At 38.4% G+C, this 18317-nt stretch overlaps 1 protein-coding gene across 1 annotated transcript in view; it reads right to left on the bottom strand.

The window, feature by feature from the left end:
* Positions 1 to 2751: 2751 nt before the first annotated feature.
* DPYD (dihydropyrimidine dehydrogenase) overlaps positions 2752 to 18317 on the bottom strand; it is a 930948-nt gene continuing 915382 nt past the window's right edge. The window contains exons 22-23 of the mRNA XM_061411115.1: positions 7410 to 7550; positions 2752 to 4197 (exon numbers count right to left, since the gene is read on the bottom strand). Coding sequence (XP_061267099.1) covers positions 4027 to 4197; positions 7410 to 7550 — 312 coding nt within the window. The 3' untranslated portion in view covers positions 2752 to 4026. The remainder of the gene's footprint in view (positions 4198 to 7409; positions 7551 to 18317) is intronic.

The raw sequence follows: 18317 nt of genomic DNA, 5'->3' as shown, positions 1-18317 counted from the left end.
TAAATTCACCCATTCTCGTCCATGTCCATTTTAGTTCACTGATTCCTACCATGTCAATGGTCAATCTTGCCATCTCCTGCTTGACTATGTCCAATTTACCTTGATTCATGGACCTAACATCACAGGTTCCTATGCAATACTTTTCTTTACAGCATTGGAATTTAATTTAACCACCAGATACATCCACAATTGAGCATTGCTTCCGATTAGGTCTAGCCACTTCATTCTTTCTGAAGCTATTCGTAATTGCTCTCTGCTCTTCCCTGTAGCATATTGGACACCTTCTGACCTAGGGGGCTCATCTTCCAGTGTCATATCTTTTTGCTTTTTCATACCGTTCTTTGGATTCTCTAGGCAAGAATATTAGCATGAGTTGCCATTTCCTTCTCCATTTCCTCCTCACATTTTGTCAGAATTCTTCACTATGACCCATCCGTTGGGGTGGCTCTACATGGCATGGCTCCCACTCCAGTACTCTTGCCTGGAAAATCCCATGGATGGAGGAGCCTGGTAGGCTGCAGTCCATGGGGTCGCTGAGAGTCGGACATGACTGAGCGACTTCACTTTCACTTTTCACTTTCATGCATTGGAGAAGGAAATGGCAACCCACTCCAGTGTTCTTGCCTGGAGAACCCCAGGGAGGAGGGAGCCTGGTGGGCTGCCGTCTATGGGGTCGCACAGAGTTGGACACGACTGAAGCGACTTAGCAGCATTACAATAAAATAACTTAAAAATTCTTGTTGACTTGTACATTAACAAAAAAGTCACCTGTAAATATTGTTTACATCCCCTTCATGGATCACAGCTTTATCATGGTGACTGCTACTGCTGCTGCTAAGTTGCTTCAGTCGTGTCCAACTCTGTGCGACCCCATAGATGGCAGCCCACCAGGCTCCTCCTCCCTGGGGTTCTCCAGGCAAGAACACTGGAGTGGGTTGCCATTTCCTTCTCCAATGCATGAAAGTGAAAAGTGAAAGTGAAGTCGCTCAGTCATGTCCGACTCTCAACGACCCCATGGACTGCAGCCTACCAGGCTCCTCTGTCCATGGGATTTTCCAGGCAAGAGTACTGGAGTGGGGTGCCATTGATGATAGGCTCTCAAATGAATAATATAAGACAGACCTCTGATGTATCCTCAGACAATATTAAGAAGATCTTAGCAACTGAGTGTTGTTTTATTATTGAAATTATGTATAGATTATAAAATATAACCTGATTATATGAGTTCTAGTATAAACATATTTTTAGGTGAACAGGTGTTAAAAATTTGATGAACTCATTATTGACAAGGGAACCAGTAAGATTTACAACTTGTTCTAGTATAAACATTTCAATTTCAAAATAACAACACATAAGAGAAGAGACAGAAGATGATTTGTATTCAAAACATATCTTTATTTTATAAATTGTTTCATTATAGGATGCTTTTAGGTAAGTAAAAATAATTGCTTATTCAGTGAGTTATTTAATTAACCTACCTGTATTATTATTATTTTTTTATCCTCACAATAACCTTGGGAATTAGAAACTGTTTTAATGCCAGTTTTAAAGATTAGACAGTTGAAGTTGCTTGTCTGAGGTAACAAGCAATTAAGTGACAGGCAGATATCAAACTCCAGAGACTGTAGTTATCTTCCAACTTTGGCTAAAGCTCAGTTATGTAAGGGACGTATGTTTGGAATAGTAGTGGAGGGGTCTTAGCAGGAGAGTATTGTATTCCATTTTAATGGTGGTGGTTTAGTCGCCAAGTCATGTCTGACTCTTGCGACCCCATGGACTGTGCCCTGCCAGGCTCCTCTGTCCATGCGGTTCTCGAGGCAAGAACACTGGAGTGGGTTGCCATTTCCTTCTCCAGGGGATCTTCCCAACCTAGGGATCAAACCCAGGTCTCCCGTGTTGCAGGCAGATTCTTTACCAGCTGAGCCACAAGGAAAGCCCACGAATACTGGAGTGGGTAGCTGACCCTTCTCCAGTGGATTTTCTTGACCCAGGAATCGAAACTGGATCTCCTGCATTGCAGACAGATTCTATACCAACTAAGCTACAATGAGACCGCATTTAATTTGTTAACACATGAAAGGATCTGGAGGTTTTTATGATGGTGGAGAAATATGATGGGACAATCATGTTGGCCAGTAATGTAGCATAACACCTGAAAAAGTGAGCAGGGATGTCAGCAGGGATGTCAGATGACCTGTTAGGAAGTTATTACAAGAGCTGGACAATACATGTTAGAGGAATGAACTATGGCAGTTTCTACAATTTAAAGCTGGGGAAAGCCTTGGGGAATGTTTTAGGAGTAAAATTGTTGGACACGGTAAAGGACTGGATGAAAACAGGGAAGACAAAAAGTGGAGAAGTAACTATTTTGACTTTTGAAATTGAGTTTGAAATGCTTAAATACAGCAAGTGGTCAGATACATGGATAGAAGTCCAACTTGGAGGTATAGACGTTAGCATCATCTGTACAGAAGGGGTGATCAATCAGCATGGAGGAGAGGGAAGAAGTCTCAAGGACATCTTCATTAGATCTGAACTAGTTGATGATGGACAGGGAGGCCTGGTGTGCTGCAATTCATGGGGTCACAAAGAGTCGGACATGACTGAGTGACTGAACTGAACTGAACTTTATTATATGTATTACTGAATGTCAATGGAATTTACAACAGAGTTAACCCCAAACTACTCTACCTCAGAATCTAAATGGTTGACATGCGATTGTATTTGCAGAAGAGATAGCAAATGACCATGTTGTTTAAAATGCTTTATAAAATTTTATTTAATATTATTTGATCATACAGATTTTGTGGTAAATGTGCATTTCTAAAAGTGCATAATCAAACATTTATTTTTCTCTTGATCTTGCATTTGTCATAGAAAGGTGCTATGGATGATTACATGAAGATTTACTACTTATGGATTCATATTAAAATATGCCACAAAGAAGAGATAAACAAGTTTATAAGATGCTATTTGCTGATTTAAAAAATCAAGGAATATAAAAATATTATTTGGCAGTAACAGAAAATACCATTTCTTTTTTAATTACTTTCGAAATTCAACATGGACACTAAAATAAAGAGTTGGTAAAGTGGTATCACCCATATAATATATATTACCCATACTGGATTTCTCATTCTTGAATAAAGAAGCACATGACCCCACTTCTGTATAATCTGTGCTGTGTTCAAACATTAATTGCTAGGATCACGAAGGTGACTATATTAGAAGCAGATAGAACAGATCTGTGCACAGCAAAAGAGTGGCTTTAACCAGAGTTCCATCCTAATGTCTTACTTTGTTAGGAACATAGTTTAAATATTTAAACAGGAATGTCATGTTGATTCATTGGTAGCATTTGGACAGGCATCTCAGGCCTGAGTGGTGAATAGCATAGCTTGATACAAATGGTTACTGAACACTCTGGCCTTCAGTATCCAGTTATTTCAGTGAAGAGACCTTAAGGAAAGTTTCCCAAACCCTCATTGGCTTTCTTTTGCTACCACAGTAAATAATTATTTGACTTCATCTGAGCTTTATGGAGCTAATTACTTTTGCTTAGAAACAGAGTTAAAATTAAATGTAATTTTTAATTATAAAATGTTTCCTTGGAAACATTTGTTGTAAGTTAAATTGTACTTTGTTCTAAAATACTTAATTTCCCTTACAATTAGAAATCAAAGACAGAACTCAGCATAGGGCAATTTGAAAAGTGTAGCATTAATTGCTACAAAAAAGTTAATTTTTTCATAATGGACAACTGATGGTGAACATCCAATTAACTGCTCCATAGTTATATTGAACAATTCTGCTCAGAAAAGAATTATTCTATTTTATGACCATTAATTGAATGATCACTGGAAGCAGACATTTTTAAAATTTAGAAATTTCTTTAGAAATAATCTTTTTTTAAATTTAGAAATTATATGTTTGAATTTAGAAAAAGCTGAGCATAATGATCACTATTGAAAAGATCAGCATAAGTAGGTGACCTCGAAGTTCACTGCAACTGTTTCACAAATCACCTTAAGACACAGGATTCACAGCCAAGGGCAAGCCTCTCTTTGGTTCATAAGGTGTTGTCCTGGAAACCATTTTGATGCAGTCGATTATAGGGCAGACGGAGAGACACAGGGTACAGCCTGTACAAGTGTCAGTAACGGTGGGCAGGTGGGTTTCAGGATCAAACTGGATAGCCTGCAAACAGAAATAAAGAGTCTTGCTGTCACTGCCCACAAAGGGCAAGAACGCCCCTATTTTAGCATCAACGTTTTTCTCCACTGCAGGAGAGCTGCACTTGGAGACAGCTACGCCCAGACTGTGGTGCAGCTATAGCAACAGTTGAGCTGCTAGAGAAGAGGGGGGGAAAAAAAGACAGGAAAAAAAAAATCCTTTTAAATTAGAAACACGATGTTTAAAATTCCTTAGAGGTATTTTTCTTTCTTTGTGTGAGGAAAATATTTCATAACATAGTAACTCTCTAGTTTCCTGCATTGTGAGCAGAGTGTGGGTCCTGCCGGTCTGACCGTGACCTGGTGGGTCGGCTGCCTGAGGCGGGCAGGGCGCTTCCACACCTTGTCCTTTTCACACTCCTGGTTCTCGACAGTGGAGAAGTGTCACTGTCAGATGAAGCAATGAATGCACTTGTTTGGGTTTCATATTATGGCTATAGTGCTTACAGAAAGGCAATAGAAAAAAAAAATTTGCTTAAGAGCCAGCTTTCAGGTTTGAGGGTTTCCAAGCTGATTCTAGGCACTGCTCCTCCACCAAGGGGAAAAACACTGAAAGACGGGAGCCTGGACACCTGGCTTCTGGTCCTGGCCCGGCACTCTTCTGCTTGGAGGACCAGGATAAAGCTTTCAGTTCTCAAACCGCTCAGGATTTTGAGAAACTCAATAATTTATTCCTTCCTCCCTCCTTCTCTCTCATCTTTCCTTCCTTTTAACATGATTTAATTTATAATATGGTGTAGCAATTGAACAACAACAATCTGTAACATGCAATGAAAATACCTGGTGTGAAATTTACAACTGAGATTTTCATTTAAAGTCATGATGACTACTTGCCTGTTAAAGAGATATTTCAACAATGGAAACAACAGACAGGAATTTCCATCTAGGAAAGACTTCAGGGCAGCTACATGGGGGCAGAGAGGGCTTGAGGACTCGTTGAGAAGTCTCTCTCGCAGAACAAGTCAATGTTTTTACTCAGACTGCGTGCTAATTTGGAGGGATGAGTGAGGGGGCTGAGAAAAATTACGAGGGTCAGTAAGCCCCCACCTTGCCCCAAATACTCCTGGAGGTCAGGTCTGCAAATCTTACATTTTCAAATAATTACTGAATTCTGATTTTTTTTTTCCTGTGTCATATACAACACGTTATAAAATCCAATTAAAGTATTTGTTATGTTTATGAATTTCCCTCCCTCAAATAAGGTTCCTTGCAACTTAATTTTTTTTCTCTTTTATGAACATAACAAATTAAAATGGTCTCATTAGAGTAAATTATGTCAGAGTGCTTAATATTTTTTAAAAATTCTGAGCTTTAAGGAAACAACCATATATCTGAACAAGTACTGTAGCTATGACAAACCATTAAGAAATTTGGTCTAACCAAATTGCTGCCATGTTTTGTAAAACAACATCTCAGATGACTGTTTAAATGAATAAAAGCTATTCTCTTCCTTATGTACTCTATTATAAACAGAAATACAAGAAACAACTGATGAAAATAAAATAATACTTACATCTTAGAAATCTTACACTTTGAAATTTTGAAAACATGTAAAACTTCACATTTATTTGAATATTTTGATTTTCTATTTTTTATCTTTGAGAGACAGAAGAGCCAAAGGAAGGCTTTTAAAAATCTTTTTGAATGCGTAACTGCAATCTCCCCCCTCACTAATAAGATTATTTTTGTTGAAGTTTTGCCAAGGCTACAGTTCCAAGGTGGGAGTCATAACCTCTAAGATTTAAGATGTTAGAACCCTAGTTCTGTGATTTTAGTGTTAGAACTTCCTGACTTATCTCTGTTTGGTTAATGAGAGGAAAGATGAAATGAAAATGAATATGATATGATTAGTATTTTCAAAATAACTGCTAGAGATGCTTTTCAGGTGTAGAAAAAGATGAGTAAATACAATGGGTAAAAATTGGGTATGGAACAGTGTTAAATTGAGGAGAAAGAGGTTTTTTAAAATTTAAACTTATGTCTGTCATACCTCCATTAGGTGGTCAGAAGAATACATAAAATCATATCACAAGCAAATAGCATCTTTGTCCAAGCTAAATAAGGTAAATGAAATATAGTTTTTTAAAAAATGGGTCATTTTATCTATCTTGAAAATTCATTAGTCATCTTAAAGGGATCTTATTTTTACTTTATTATACTTCTTTAAAGTGTGAAATATTTAATTAAAACAATATTATTTTGTAGTTCTTAACCTGAAGACAGCTGATACCCACTTTTTTCTTTATTGTTCCATGGAAGACTCTCAGCTGAGCACTCAGCGACTGGGAAGAAGCTCTGGCTCACTTTATGCGGTAGGAACACAAATTGCTCAGCTTTTCCAGCTACAGAAGGATAGGTCCCAACCAGCATAGCTATTTGGTGGCAAAATGCTTTTTCTTTCTAACTGTAGTAAAAGCCCAATCAGGACTGAATGGAAGAGCACAGAAGCCAGTTCTTCAAGATCATGGAAATAAGTGCTAGTTCTTTTCCCTTCTTTCTCCTTTAAGGTATGATGCTTCCTTATGGCCATAATTGTGTGAATTTTTGTTTGAATTTTTCCTTCCAATTTTATGAGTGATGAAATGACACTAAAACAATACTGTGCATTGAATGGTGGCATCGTTCATATGAATTATTAGCTTCCTTTAAAAAAAATCACTAGAAAAATGGTATGGATGAACCCGTTGGCATGGCATGAATAGAGATGCAGATGTAGAAAACAGAGGTGTGGACATGGGGTGAGGGGAAAGAGGAGGTGGGATGAATTGGGAGACTGGGATTGACATATCTATACTACCCTGTGTCAAACAGAGAGTTAGTGGGAGCCTACTCTATAGCTTAGGGAGTTCAGCTCAGTGTTCTCTCATGATCTAGATGGGTGAGATAGGGGAGGTGTGAGCAAGGTCCATGAGGGAGGGGATATATGTACAAATAAACTGATTCACTTTGTTGTAGAACAAAAATTAACCCGACATTGCAAAGCAACTGTTACTCCAATGATAAAGGAAAATCACCACTGTGCTATGAATGTGAGAGGATGGAATGCTATGTCACTGCTGAGAAGTGACATTTGGCATGTCTGGTCTGAATCCCATACTTCACAACAAAAGATGCTTTCTGCTACAAAAGCCAGAAGAAACATGCCTCACAGCACCCTAATTACAGCATGATTCTTACCTGGTAGCCAGAGTCATTACAGGTCATGTAGCATTTGCCACAGTTGATACACATCTCTTCATCGATCACAGCCACAACCTGCTCTGTGTTGTTCAGTTCACCATATGTTCCAAGGTACTGCAGAGCTTTTCCAATCACATCCTAAAAGATAGGCGCCGGATTACTTACGGGGCTCATTTTAAAACATTATCGTGTTATGACTAATATCGGTCCAAATCTCCCTGTTTTTATAGAATGTTGCATTATCTAACTTAGAAGATTTTAGATATTGTAGCTCTCATGGATATACTTTTTATAATTGTAGCTTACATATTTCTGTCTCCTGAAAGATGGACCCTCTCTCTATATCTAGCTTAGAAACACAAGACTTAACTCATTGCATTCAACAGGTTTTCCACAAATGATCTAAATCAATGTTTCTGTGGGCAGGAGAAATGACACATTTTCAATGGTTGTGGCTTTCTTTTCGTCTGTTTTGGACTTTGAATGATCCAAGTAATAAGGAGCAACAAAGGGAAATGCATTGATACTAGAAAACGTTAAGATTGCTAGGAATGAGAATAAAAATGTGAACACTATGCATTTATAGCACTGCATTTGAAGTCTAGATTTTCATTTAAAAAATGCTTTGATAGCATACCCACCTGTCATGTTTTGAAGAGTTATTTCATTATTTAAAAATTCTAATTTATGTTAATTAATTAGGTTAATCTAGTAGCTAAATAAGATGCTCTTTTACTATTAAAGAACTCGGATTTTCTTCATTCACCGTTGAAGATTCTTCATGCCGTTACACATCTTTGTTCTTCATATTAATTGGAAGTGTGCTTAATATGTGAAGCACAGAGGATGTTTCATCAACAATAAGAAACACTTTGTTTCATAAAACAAAACAAGAGAATGTAACAATGTTTGTCAAATTAGTATGCTGTCAAGATTTTCTGCTTCTGTTTTTAAATTTTAACAAGACAATCTTTTGTTTGAATTCAAGGTCCATGTTCAAGGAGGTTTCACTCTTATTAAAGCCATCTTCTGATATTCTCTTTGGTATTTTATTTCCTGCTCTTTTTTTTATGACCTTGGTTTACCCTTTTTAACTTTTATTTTTTTCCTGTTTCCACTCTAAATGACAATATGCTCATGACTTTGGGCTTTCAAACTGAAACAAAGTTTACATTATTATATACTGTTTATTGGTATAGCTCTCAAGGAATAAGATCAGAAACTTACTGTCTTTTACTATTTTCTTTTCAGGGTGTTGAAGATATAATTTCAACAATCTCACTGTCTGTTTGTAGGGGGCTGCCTGGGCTCCAAATCAATATCTCTATCCAGAGTTTCTCTCACAAACTTAAGATCTTCATCAGTGGCATGATGAGCACCATTCCTAGAATTTGGTACAACAAATTCACCACTCACTGAACTTTTCATCAACATCACAAAATTGGATCTTTCTTCTGATTTCTTTAGTCATAGAAATACTGTTAGGATTTCTTCAATCACTGAGGCTTGAAATTTCAGAGTTGTATTTTACTCCTACTTCTCCCTACTCCAATATCTCAATGGTTGCCAAGTCTTTTGAGTTCTGGATTTGCAAAATCTTTTGAATATTCTTTCCATGTCCACTATGGTCTTTCACTTCAGTTCAGTTCAGTTCAGTTGCTCAGTCATGTCCGACTCTTTGCGACTCCATGAATCGCATCACGCCAGGCCTCCCTGTCCAACACCAACTCCTGGAGTTCACTCAAACTCATGTCCATTGAGTCGGTGATGCCATCCAGCCATCTCATCCTCTGTTGTCCCTTTCTCCTCCTGCCCCCAATCCCTCCCAGCATCAGAGTCTTTTCCAATGAGTCAACTCTTCGCATGAGGTAGCCAAAGTACTGGAGTTTCAGCTTTAGCATCATTCCTTCCAAAGAAATCCCAGGGCTGATCTCCTTCAGAATGGACTGGTTGGATCTCCATGCAGTCCAAGGGACTCTCAAGAGTCTTCTCCAACACCACAGTTCAAAAGCATCAATTCTTCGTCTTTAACCACTATTAATTAATTTCCCATTACTTCTAAGGTAGTTATAAGAGCCTACACAGTAAGTCTCATTATTATATTCTTCCTTTCCCATCCTATCTTATGCAGTATTGTCATCTTAATCTGTGCTGTATAGCACAAACTGAATTTCCCACTACCTTACTAAAAAAAAAAAAAAAATCTACTGAATTAAATACAGTTTCACATTTAAGTCTAGCATTTAAGGCTTTCACTGGCATGCCTTTTTTTGGTCTGATGCTATACTAGACACATGCCTTGTACTGAACACACTTATCAATCAACTCTTCTGGTACCTAATTCTATCTTGGGTCTTCTGTCCAGAATACTCTTCCTTCCCATTTTGATTTTGAAAAATCTTGTCCATCCTTCAAAGACAGCTGACACACCACTACTCCAAGAAGATTTCCTGAATCTTTCCTTCTTTTCTAACCAAGAAAGGTGTGATCTCTCTTTTCTTCTTTCTCTTCTTTGTTTCCCACTTCTTTCTTTCCTACACACCCACAATGGCTCATAGTATTTTATCTATTATGTGGAACTAATGATTACAGATTACTTTGAGTTCTTACTATGTATTGGGCCAGCACCATAATTTTTAAGCATTTTCTCACTTAAATTTCACATATATTATAGAGGATGAAGTGCCTAATATCTAAGGTATAAGAGTAAGTAAATGAAAAAGCAAGCATTCAGACTAGGGCTGCCTAATTTCAAAATCTATGTCTGTAAGCACTCTGTTATGCTGACTCATCTGTTACTTCTCTGTTTAGCAAATTCTGCATCATCTTATACATATTTCTATATTTGCTTCCTATATGCAGTCTTTTACTAGGCTTTATTCATCTTTGTGTCATATGTGGTATATCTTGCTCCTGAGATCACTGAAATCTAATGGGTACTTGAATATTTGTTAAAATAAGTGCATCTTTCACTTCTTTATATATTAAATATATGGCAAAATATTAGGCTAAAATATTAGTTTTATTACAACTAAAATATTAGTTGTATGGGCCTAATAGCTATTTGTTAATTTACTAAATATTTTTTAAAAAAATATGAGATTCACAAAAAGATTTGAGTACTTTTTAAAAATCATTTTTTATTGGAGGATAATTGCTTCACAATATTGTGTTCAGTTCAGTCGCTCAATTGTGTCCAACTCTTTTTTACCCCATGGACTGCAGCAAGCCAGGCTTCCCTGTTCATCACCAACTCCCAGAGCTTACTCAAACTCATGTCCATTGTGTCAGTGATGCCATCCAACTATTTCATCCTCTGTTGTCCCCTTCTCCTCCTACCTTCAACCTTTCCCAGCATCAGGGTCTTTTCCAATGAGTTAGTTCTTCTCATCAGGTGGCCAAAGTATTGGAGTTTCAGCTTCAGCATCAGTCCTTCCAATGAATATTCAGGACTGATTTCCTTTAGGATGGACTGGTTTGATCTCCTTGCTGTCCAATGGACTCTCAAGAGTCTTCTCCAACACCACAGTTCAAAAGCATCAATTCTTTTGCACTCAGCTTTCTTTATAGTCCAACTCTCACATCCATATATGACTACTGGAAAAACCATAGCTTTGACTAGACAGACCTTTGCTTTTTAATATGCTGTCTAGGTTTGTCATAGCTTTTCTTCCAAGGAGCAAGCATTTTTAAAATTTCATGGCTGCTGTCACCATCTGCAGTGATTTTGGAGCTCCCCAAAATAAAGTCTCTCACTGTTTCCATTGTTTCCCTGTCTATTTGCCATGAAGTGATGGGACCAGATGCCATGATCTTAGTTTTCTGAATGTTGAGTTTTAAGCCAACTTTTTCACTCTCCTCTTTCACTTTCATCAAGAGGCACACAGATTTCTCAGGAGGCAGGTAAGGTGGTCTGGTATTCCCGTCTCTTGAAGAATTTTCCGCAGTTTGTTGCAATCCACACAGTCAAAGGCTTTGCCGTAGTCAATAATTTAGAAGTAGATGTTTTTCTGGAACTCTTGCTTTTTTGATGATCCAACGGATGTTGGCTTTTGATTGACAATATTATGTTGGTTTGTGCCAAACATCAACATGAATCAGCCACAGCTATACATATGTCCCCTCCCTCTTGAAGTCCCCCCCCCCCCATTTCCTACCCTATTCCACCCCTCTAGGTTGTCCCAGAACACTGGGCTGAGTTCACTGTGTCACACAGGAAATTCCCACTTGCTATCTATTTTCCATATGATAATGTATATGTTTCCATGCTATCCTTTCAATTTTCCCCACCATCTCCTTCCCCCACTGTGTCTACAAGTTTGTTCTCTGTTTCTGTGTTTCTACTGCTACCCTGAAAACAGGTTCATCAATATCATCTTGATTCTATACACATGCATTAATATACAACATTTGTATTTTGCTTTCTTACTTCTTCACTCTGTATAATGGGTCTATGTTCATTCACCTCATTAGAACTGACTCAAATGTGTTATTTTTTTTTATAGCTGAGTAATATTCTATTGTATTGATGTACCACAATTTCTGTAGCCATTCATCTGTCAATGGACATCTAGGTTGCTTCCAGATCCTAGCTATTGTAAAAAGTGCTGCAACAAACATTGGGGTACATATGTCTCTTTCAATTATGGTTTTCTCAGGGTAGTTGCCCAGTAGTGGGATTGTTGGGTCATATGGTAGTTTTATTCCTAGCTTCTTAAGGAATCTTGACTACTTCTTTAAATACAAAATAATCATAGTCAAAGAATCTGGATATGCTTAATATTTTCTGATACTATTTTAAGTCAGTAAATGGATGAAGTTCTTCTATGGCCGTAAAAGACAATATGTGATAGAAAATAAGTTTTTCAATCTAATAAACAACCCAGTCAAAATGGTTGTTTCATTGGATTAGAGCATGACTTGACTGAAATAATCAGTAAATATTCAAAACATGATTAAACAGGAAACTCCCTAGACAGGAATCCAGCTTATAAGGTTTATTCCAAAGAAACAATGCATATTTCTAAGAAATGTTATTGTAGGAAGCAAATTCACATTCTGCATATATCGAATACCCTTTTTGCACTTTATTGGAGAATTGTTCTCATCATTTATTAGAACACCATTTTTTTAATGTGAAACTAAATAAAACAAAGTCTTTGGAGCTCTAAAGTTTATTAACACATGGTGTTAAATTGAGTCATTTGCAGTGATGTGATGAACCTCGAGTATATCACAGAGTGAAGCAAGTCAGAAAGAGAAAGAAAAAGAACGTGTATTAATGCATACATATGGACCCTAGGAAAACAGTAACTGATGAAACTATTTGCAGGGCAGAAGCAGAGATGCAGACATTGAGAACGGACATGTGGGCACAGCGGGGGAAGAGAGGGTGGGATGAATTGAGAGGGCAGCTTTGGCATACATACATTTGTGCTCGTGCACATCCACTCAGTCATGTCCAACTCTTTGTGACCCCCTCAGCCATAGTCTGCCAAGATCTTTTGCCCATGGAGTTTTCCAGACATTAATACTGGAGCAGATCGCTATGTCTACTCCAGGGCATCTTGTCAAGCTAGGGACTGAACCCACATCTCCTGTGTCTCCTGCATTTGGCAAGTGGATTCTTTGCCACTGAACACCTGGGAAGCCTATATATACACTACCATGTATAAAATAGATAGCTAGTGGGAAGCTGCTATGTAGCAGAGTGAGCTAAGCTCAGTGCTCTGTGATGACCTAAGGGGTAGGATCAGGAGGTGGAGAGGAGGCTCAAGAGGGAGGGCATATATATATACTGATAGCTGAGTCACAGTGTTGTACAGCAGAAACCAATACAACATTGTAAAGCAATTATTCCCCAATTAAAAAGAAATCACCTCTCTTTCATCATAGTTCTTAAGAAAATTATATAAAAATGATACAAGAATGACAACTATTTTAAATTATTTTGGAAAGAGTATCAAAGAAAATGAATTATCATTCTATGCGGTGGAAAATGTGGACGTTTGTTTAAAATCAAAGCTTCCATGTAGTACTGTCAGCTTATGAAAACCCTTGAGTCTACGGCTGTACAAAGGTCACGTGATGTGCTATAGTCATCCCTGATTAGTGGAAAAGTTTATGTATGAATGTGTATGTGGGAAAAAGTGATGCTAAATTCTTTAAAGTATAGATGATACATTTGATTTAAATATCTGTTCCCAAAATTAATGTTGGAAAAGAGTACAGAATTCTAGAATCACATATTTGTCAATTAATTATTTGTTTGGGATAATCAAAAGAACTTTGTAAAAGAGATCAGTCAATATTTCTGTTTAATACAAACTTTAGGATCAAAGAATGAGGAACTAGAGGACCCCCATCTATCCGAAACAGCCAATATTTAAATTATTTGATGTAGGTGTTTAATAACTTTACCATTTCCTTTTCTGTACTGTTACCAATGTCACAGGTTCATATTTTTTATATCAGGTTCACTGCTTGCTTAATTATCCTATCAAAATAGGAAATGAGATAATTTGGTTTGTTTCTACTGAATTTATGCTGACACTTAATAATTTCTCTTTTAACTAATGTTCTCAAATCAAAAGTTCAATGATCCTTAATGAAGCTTTTCTACTTCTGTCTTTTCCTCACTCTCCTTGCCACATCCACTTTTTTCTTTTCTAAAAAACCTGGCGTGTTCATGCTCAGTCGCTCGTCATGTCCAACTCTTTGCTATCCAATGGACTGTAGGCCACCAGGCTCCTCTGTCCACAGGATTTTCCAGGCAAGAATACTGGAGTGGGTTGCTGTTTTCTTCTCCAGTGGATCTTCCCAACCCAGGGATGGAACCCACATCTTCTGCATTGGCAGGTGGATTCCTGACCACTGGGAAGAATGTGGGAAGCCCCAAAGAACCCAGAGCACCATTTATTTTTCAGCAGTGTGATAGAGCAATATCATACAAAAATACTCTCAAAAATATTGCATACAATTTATTTTTGATATCTTGTATAATGTCCTCTGAGGAAGGAGATATGGAGGGTAACTGTACAATTAGAAAAAGAAGTCTAAATTCTTTCAGTTTAGAATTTAAATTCAGTTGAACTCTGATAACAGGACTCAGGATGAATAAGGTGAACTGGGAGGGCAGAGACAAAGCTTGATTCAGGAAATAAAGAAGTAGGTTAGTGGAGAAGGTGAGAGAAGCAAGCAAACCAAGAGATGGGATAGAAGCTAATGGAGTGTTAGTCACTCAGTCGTATCCAACTCTTTGTGATCCCATGGACTGTAGCCTGCCAGGATCCTCTGTCCATGGGATTCTCCAGACAAGAAGACTGGAGTGGGTTGCCATTCGCTTCTCCAGGTAATCTTCCTGACCCAGGAATTGATCCCAGGTCTCCTGCATTGCAGGCACATTCATTACCATCTGAGCCACTAGGGAAGCCCAGAAGCTAATGAAGATCTGGGAAATGAAGTGGGTGAGGTGAGAGGGTGGAGTGGGAGATAGACAAATGGGTGTGATTTGGGTGTGGTGAAGGTTCGTTCAGTACAGATATGTGGCCCTGATCACTGTATTCTTTTTATGTGGGTTGATTCAGGCTTTAAAGTAGCAAGTTCTTGCCAGACACTTTATATTTAAATGCATTTAATGAGGCTAAACGGAGAAGGCAGTGGCACCCCACTCCAGTACTTTTGCCTGGAAAATCCCAAGGATGGAGGAGCCTGGTAGGCTGCAGTCCATGGGGTCGCTAAGAGTCAGACACGACTGAGCGACTTCACTTTCACTTTTCACTTTCATGCATTGGAGAAGGAAATGGCAACCCACTCCAGTGTTCTTGCCTGGAGAATCCCAGGGACCCTGGTGGGCTGCCGTCTATGGGGTTGCACAGAGTCAGACACGACTGAAGTGACTTAGCAGTAGCAGTAGCAATGAGGCTAAATGTGATGTGTTTTTACTGTATCCTTATGGCACCCCACTCCAGTACTCTTGCCTGGAAAATTCCATGGACTGAGGAGCCTGGTAGGCTGCAGTCCATGGGGTTGCTGACGGCTGGACACAACTGAGCGACTTCACTTTCGCTTTTCACTTTCATGCACTGGAGAAGGAAATGGCAACCCACTCCAGTGTTCTTGCCTGGAGAATCCCAGGGACGGGGGAGCCTGGTGGGCTACCGTCTATGGGGTCGCACAGAGTCGGACACGACTGAAGCGACGTAGTAGTAGTAGTACCTTATTCAACTCTTGAATATGTTTTCCCTGTTCTTTTCGGTTCTGAGAGCATTCTTTATGGGGATGCTAGACAGATAATAGGAATTGAACAATTCTAATTGTAAATTAATTATATATCATCTATTCAAAGTAATAGGTGTTTCCTCTTTCCCTTTTAAAAAAAAATTAACAAAGTACATTTCTACTTTTCCTAATATTTTCTCCAAATTCAGATAATTTGAGGTCTTGTTACTTCTGAAACATGTTAAAATCTTAAGGCCACTGTTTTCTGATCATCGTTGGTTATATGATCTCTATTTTCTCATATGACCATTGAAAACAGAATTATCTAAATGCTTAACTCTTTTCCTACTCCTTGTGAAACTCAGAGATTATGTCATCAAATTTCAATTTGGCAGCTTATCATTCTTCTTGATCAATGTTCGAGTTAGAGCTCTGACTACGGGATTGTTTTCTATTGTTGTTTCTGAATTCCCTGAAAGTAGATTCACTTAAGGTGGCATACTTGTACATTTTACCTCAGACTTCCTTTCTATGGCCTAATGAACTCTAAGATGATATAGAATGGTTACTTTCCTTCAAGATTCTTTTAGCTGCCATTTTCCACAAACAGATTTTTATAGGGAGCCAGAAATAAGCCAATGCAGTAAGTTCCTCATTGCTTCTTTCTCTTTTGTGAGATTAAATTTCCAACAAGGCAATTCAATAATTTTTCCGATGTTTTGCCTTTAGTGGAGTGGGATTTTCATCTGAAGTCTATAAAGGCTTACATTGCTGCTCTATCTTGCCCGTCCATATTAACCATCTGGTTACGAGGTCTCTGATGTAATCCCAGGATAACACTTCTGTTCTCCTTTCACACTCTCCTGCAGCTGCTTCCTGCATGCTTTACCTTCAGGTATGTGGATTTCCATGCATGTGCACATCTTTTTGACATATACTGCTTCTCCTCTAGCTGTTCGATTAGACCTATTTATTTCAAACAAGATACACCTTTCCATCATCATATTCCAGTCAGGAATCACATTTCAAAATATCCTCGCAAGACTTAAGAGATGATTTTTACCAAAAAATTATTTTCGTGTGTTTTAAAGTTCTGTTTGATGATTTTTCATCTCCTACTTGTCTGTATACAGACAACTGAGAATGTGAGTACCTCCTGCCCATTTCTCTGGTATCTTCTGAAAATTGCTGGGGAAGTCCTGCAGTATTTTTCTTTCTGCGCCATCCCTTTTATGCTTCATAGTATATAATATGGCCTTACAGTTTTCTCTGAGTACTTTTCTCCTTCCCCTCACAACTCAATTGAAATAATAAACCACTCGATCAGGCTGACTGGTCTCCTGCCAACACTGTCTTGCCAGTCTTATGAGATGCAGTCCATCTCCTACTAGAAGCAGCAGGAAGAAGAGATGAAAACATCACTTGTGCCCCTAAACCATTCATTTTCCTACCCAGAAATTCAAAGACGTTAGAGATACATTCCTGACTTCATAAAGAGAATGAGAATTCATTCTCATATATATCAACAGAAGTGGGAAGCATTCGGGGAACTTTATAAGTCCTGGCAGAATCTCAAATCTCTGTTATACGCTGCCTGGGAAGAAAGCACGTCTCTTATTTATCAGGGCCAAATATGCACACTGTCACTTCAGTTTTCTTCAGCCAGGAGACAAAAGTGCCTCCTATTTGGCTTCTTTTCTCTAGCACAGGTGAACCTGTGGAATGTCAGAAGCTTCTTCAGAAGGTCCTGGTTCATCTTTGAGAAGACTTATGTATTGCTGGAGGCCAGCTGTCTTTTGCTTACTTTATCTCATTCTTCCCCTTCAGTCTTCCAATACTGATTTGGATTACCCTCCTTTTCCTCAGAATCCTTTTCTTTCAATTTCTTTCACAAAAGTGAAAGCCCCACAGTATGGCAATATGTACAATAAAGGCTGTGTCACTATGAAGTGGAAGCCAAGATGTAGGGTTGATAAAGAGGAAACTGACTGGATGCCAGGCAGACTCTAGTGAAAGTGAAGTTTCTCAGTCATGTCTGACTCTTTGATAACCCATGGACTGTAGTCTACCAGGCTCCTCTGTCCATGGGATTATCCAGGTAAGAGTGCTGGAGTGGGCTGCTATTTCCTTCTCCAGGGGATCGTCCCAATCCAGGGATTGAACCTGGGTCTCCCACACTGCAGACAGGCACTTTACCATCTGAGCCACCAGGGAAGCCCAGCTGACTCTAGGGCCCTAGATTATTCCTTGCTGTAGGACTGACAGTCTCTGAGACCAGTTTTTAGCTTCCAAGGATGCAAAGAGAACCTGGATACCATGTTGGCTAGCAAAGACTTCTAGTTCTTAGGGACTCTTAGTCACTGTGTAACTCCTGGTACTCCAGCTGAAATTCTTAGATGTGTAATCAGTACATCTCCTTGCCTTTTCACATTATATTAAGACCAATGGAGAAAACTGGATTATTTTCCTCATTATTACCTCTAGTTTGGTCCTTTCTATAAGTTTTATTGAACAAAAGAATGAGTTGTATTGGATTTAAGATCCCATGGCTGCAAATTATTCTAATTATGTATTAATACTATGCTTTGCCAACATACTCATATGCTTAAAATGCCACTTTTCTTTTTTTTTTTTTCCTCCCTTTCATGAGAGACAGTAGAAGATAGTGATTAAGGGCTCAAGTTC

Source organism: Bos javanicus, chromosome 3 (genome assembly GCF_032452875.1).
Source record: "Bos javanicus breed banteng chromosome 3, ARS-OSU_banteng_1.0, whole genome shotgun sequence".
Taxonomy (NCBI): domain Eukaryota; kingdom Metazoa; phylum Chordata; class Mammalia; order Artiodactyla; family Bovidae; genus Bos; species Bos javanicus.
Note: the sequence above shows the minus strand (reverse complement) of the source record. Positions and strands in the feature narration are given on the sequence as shown.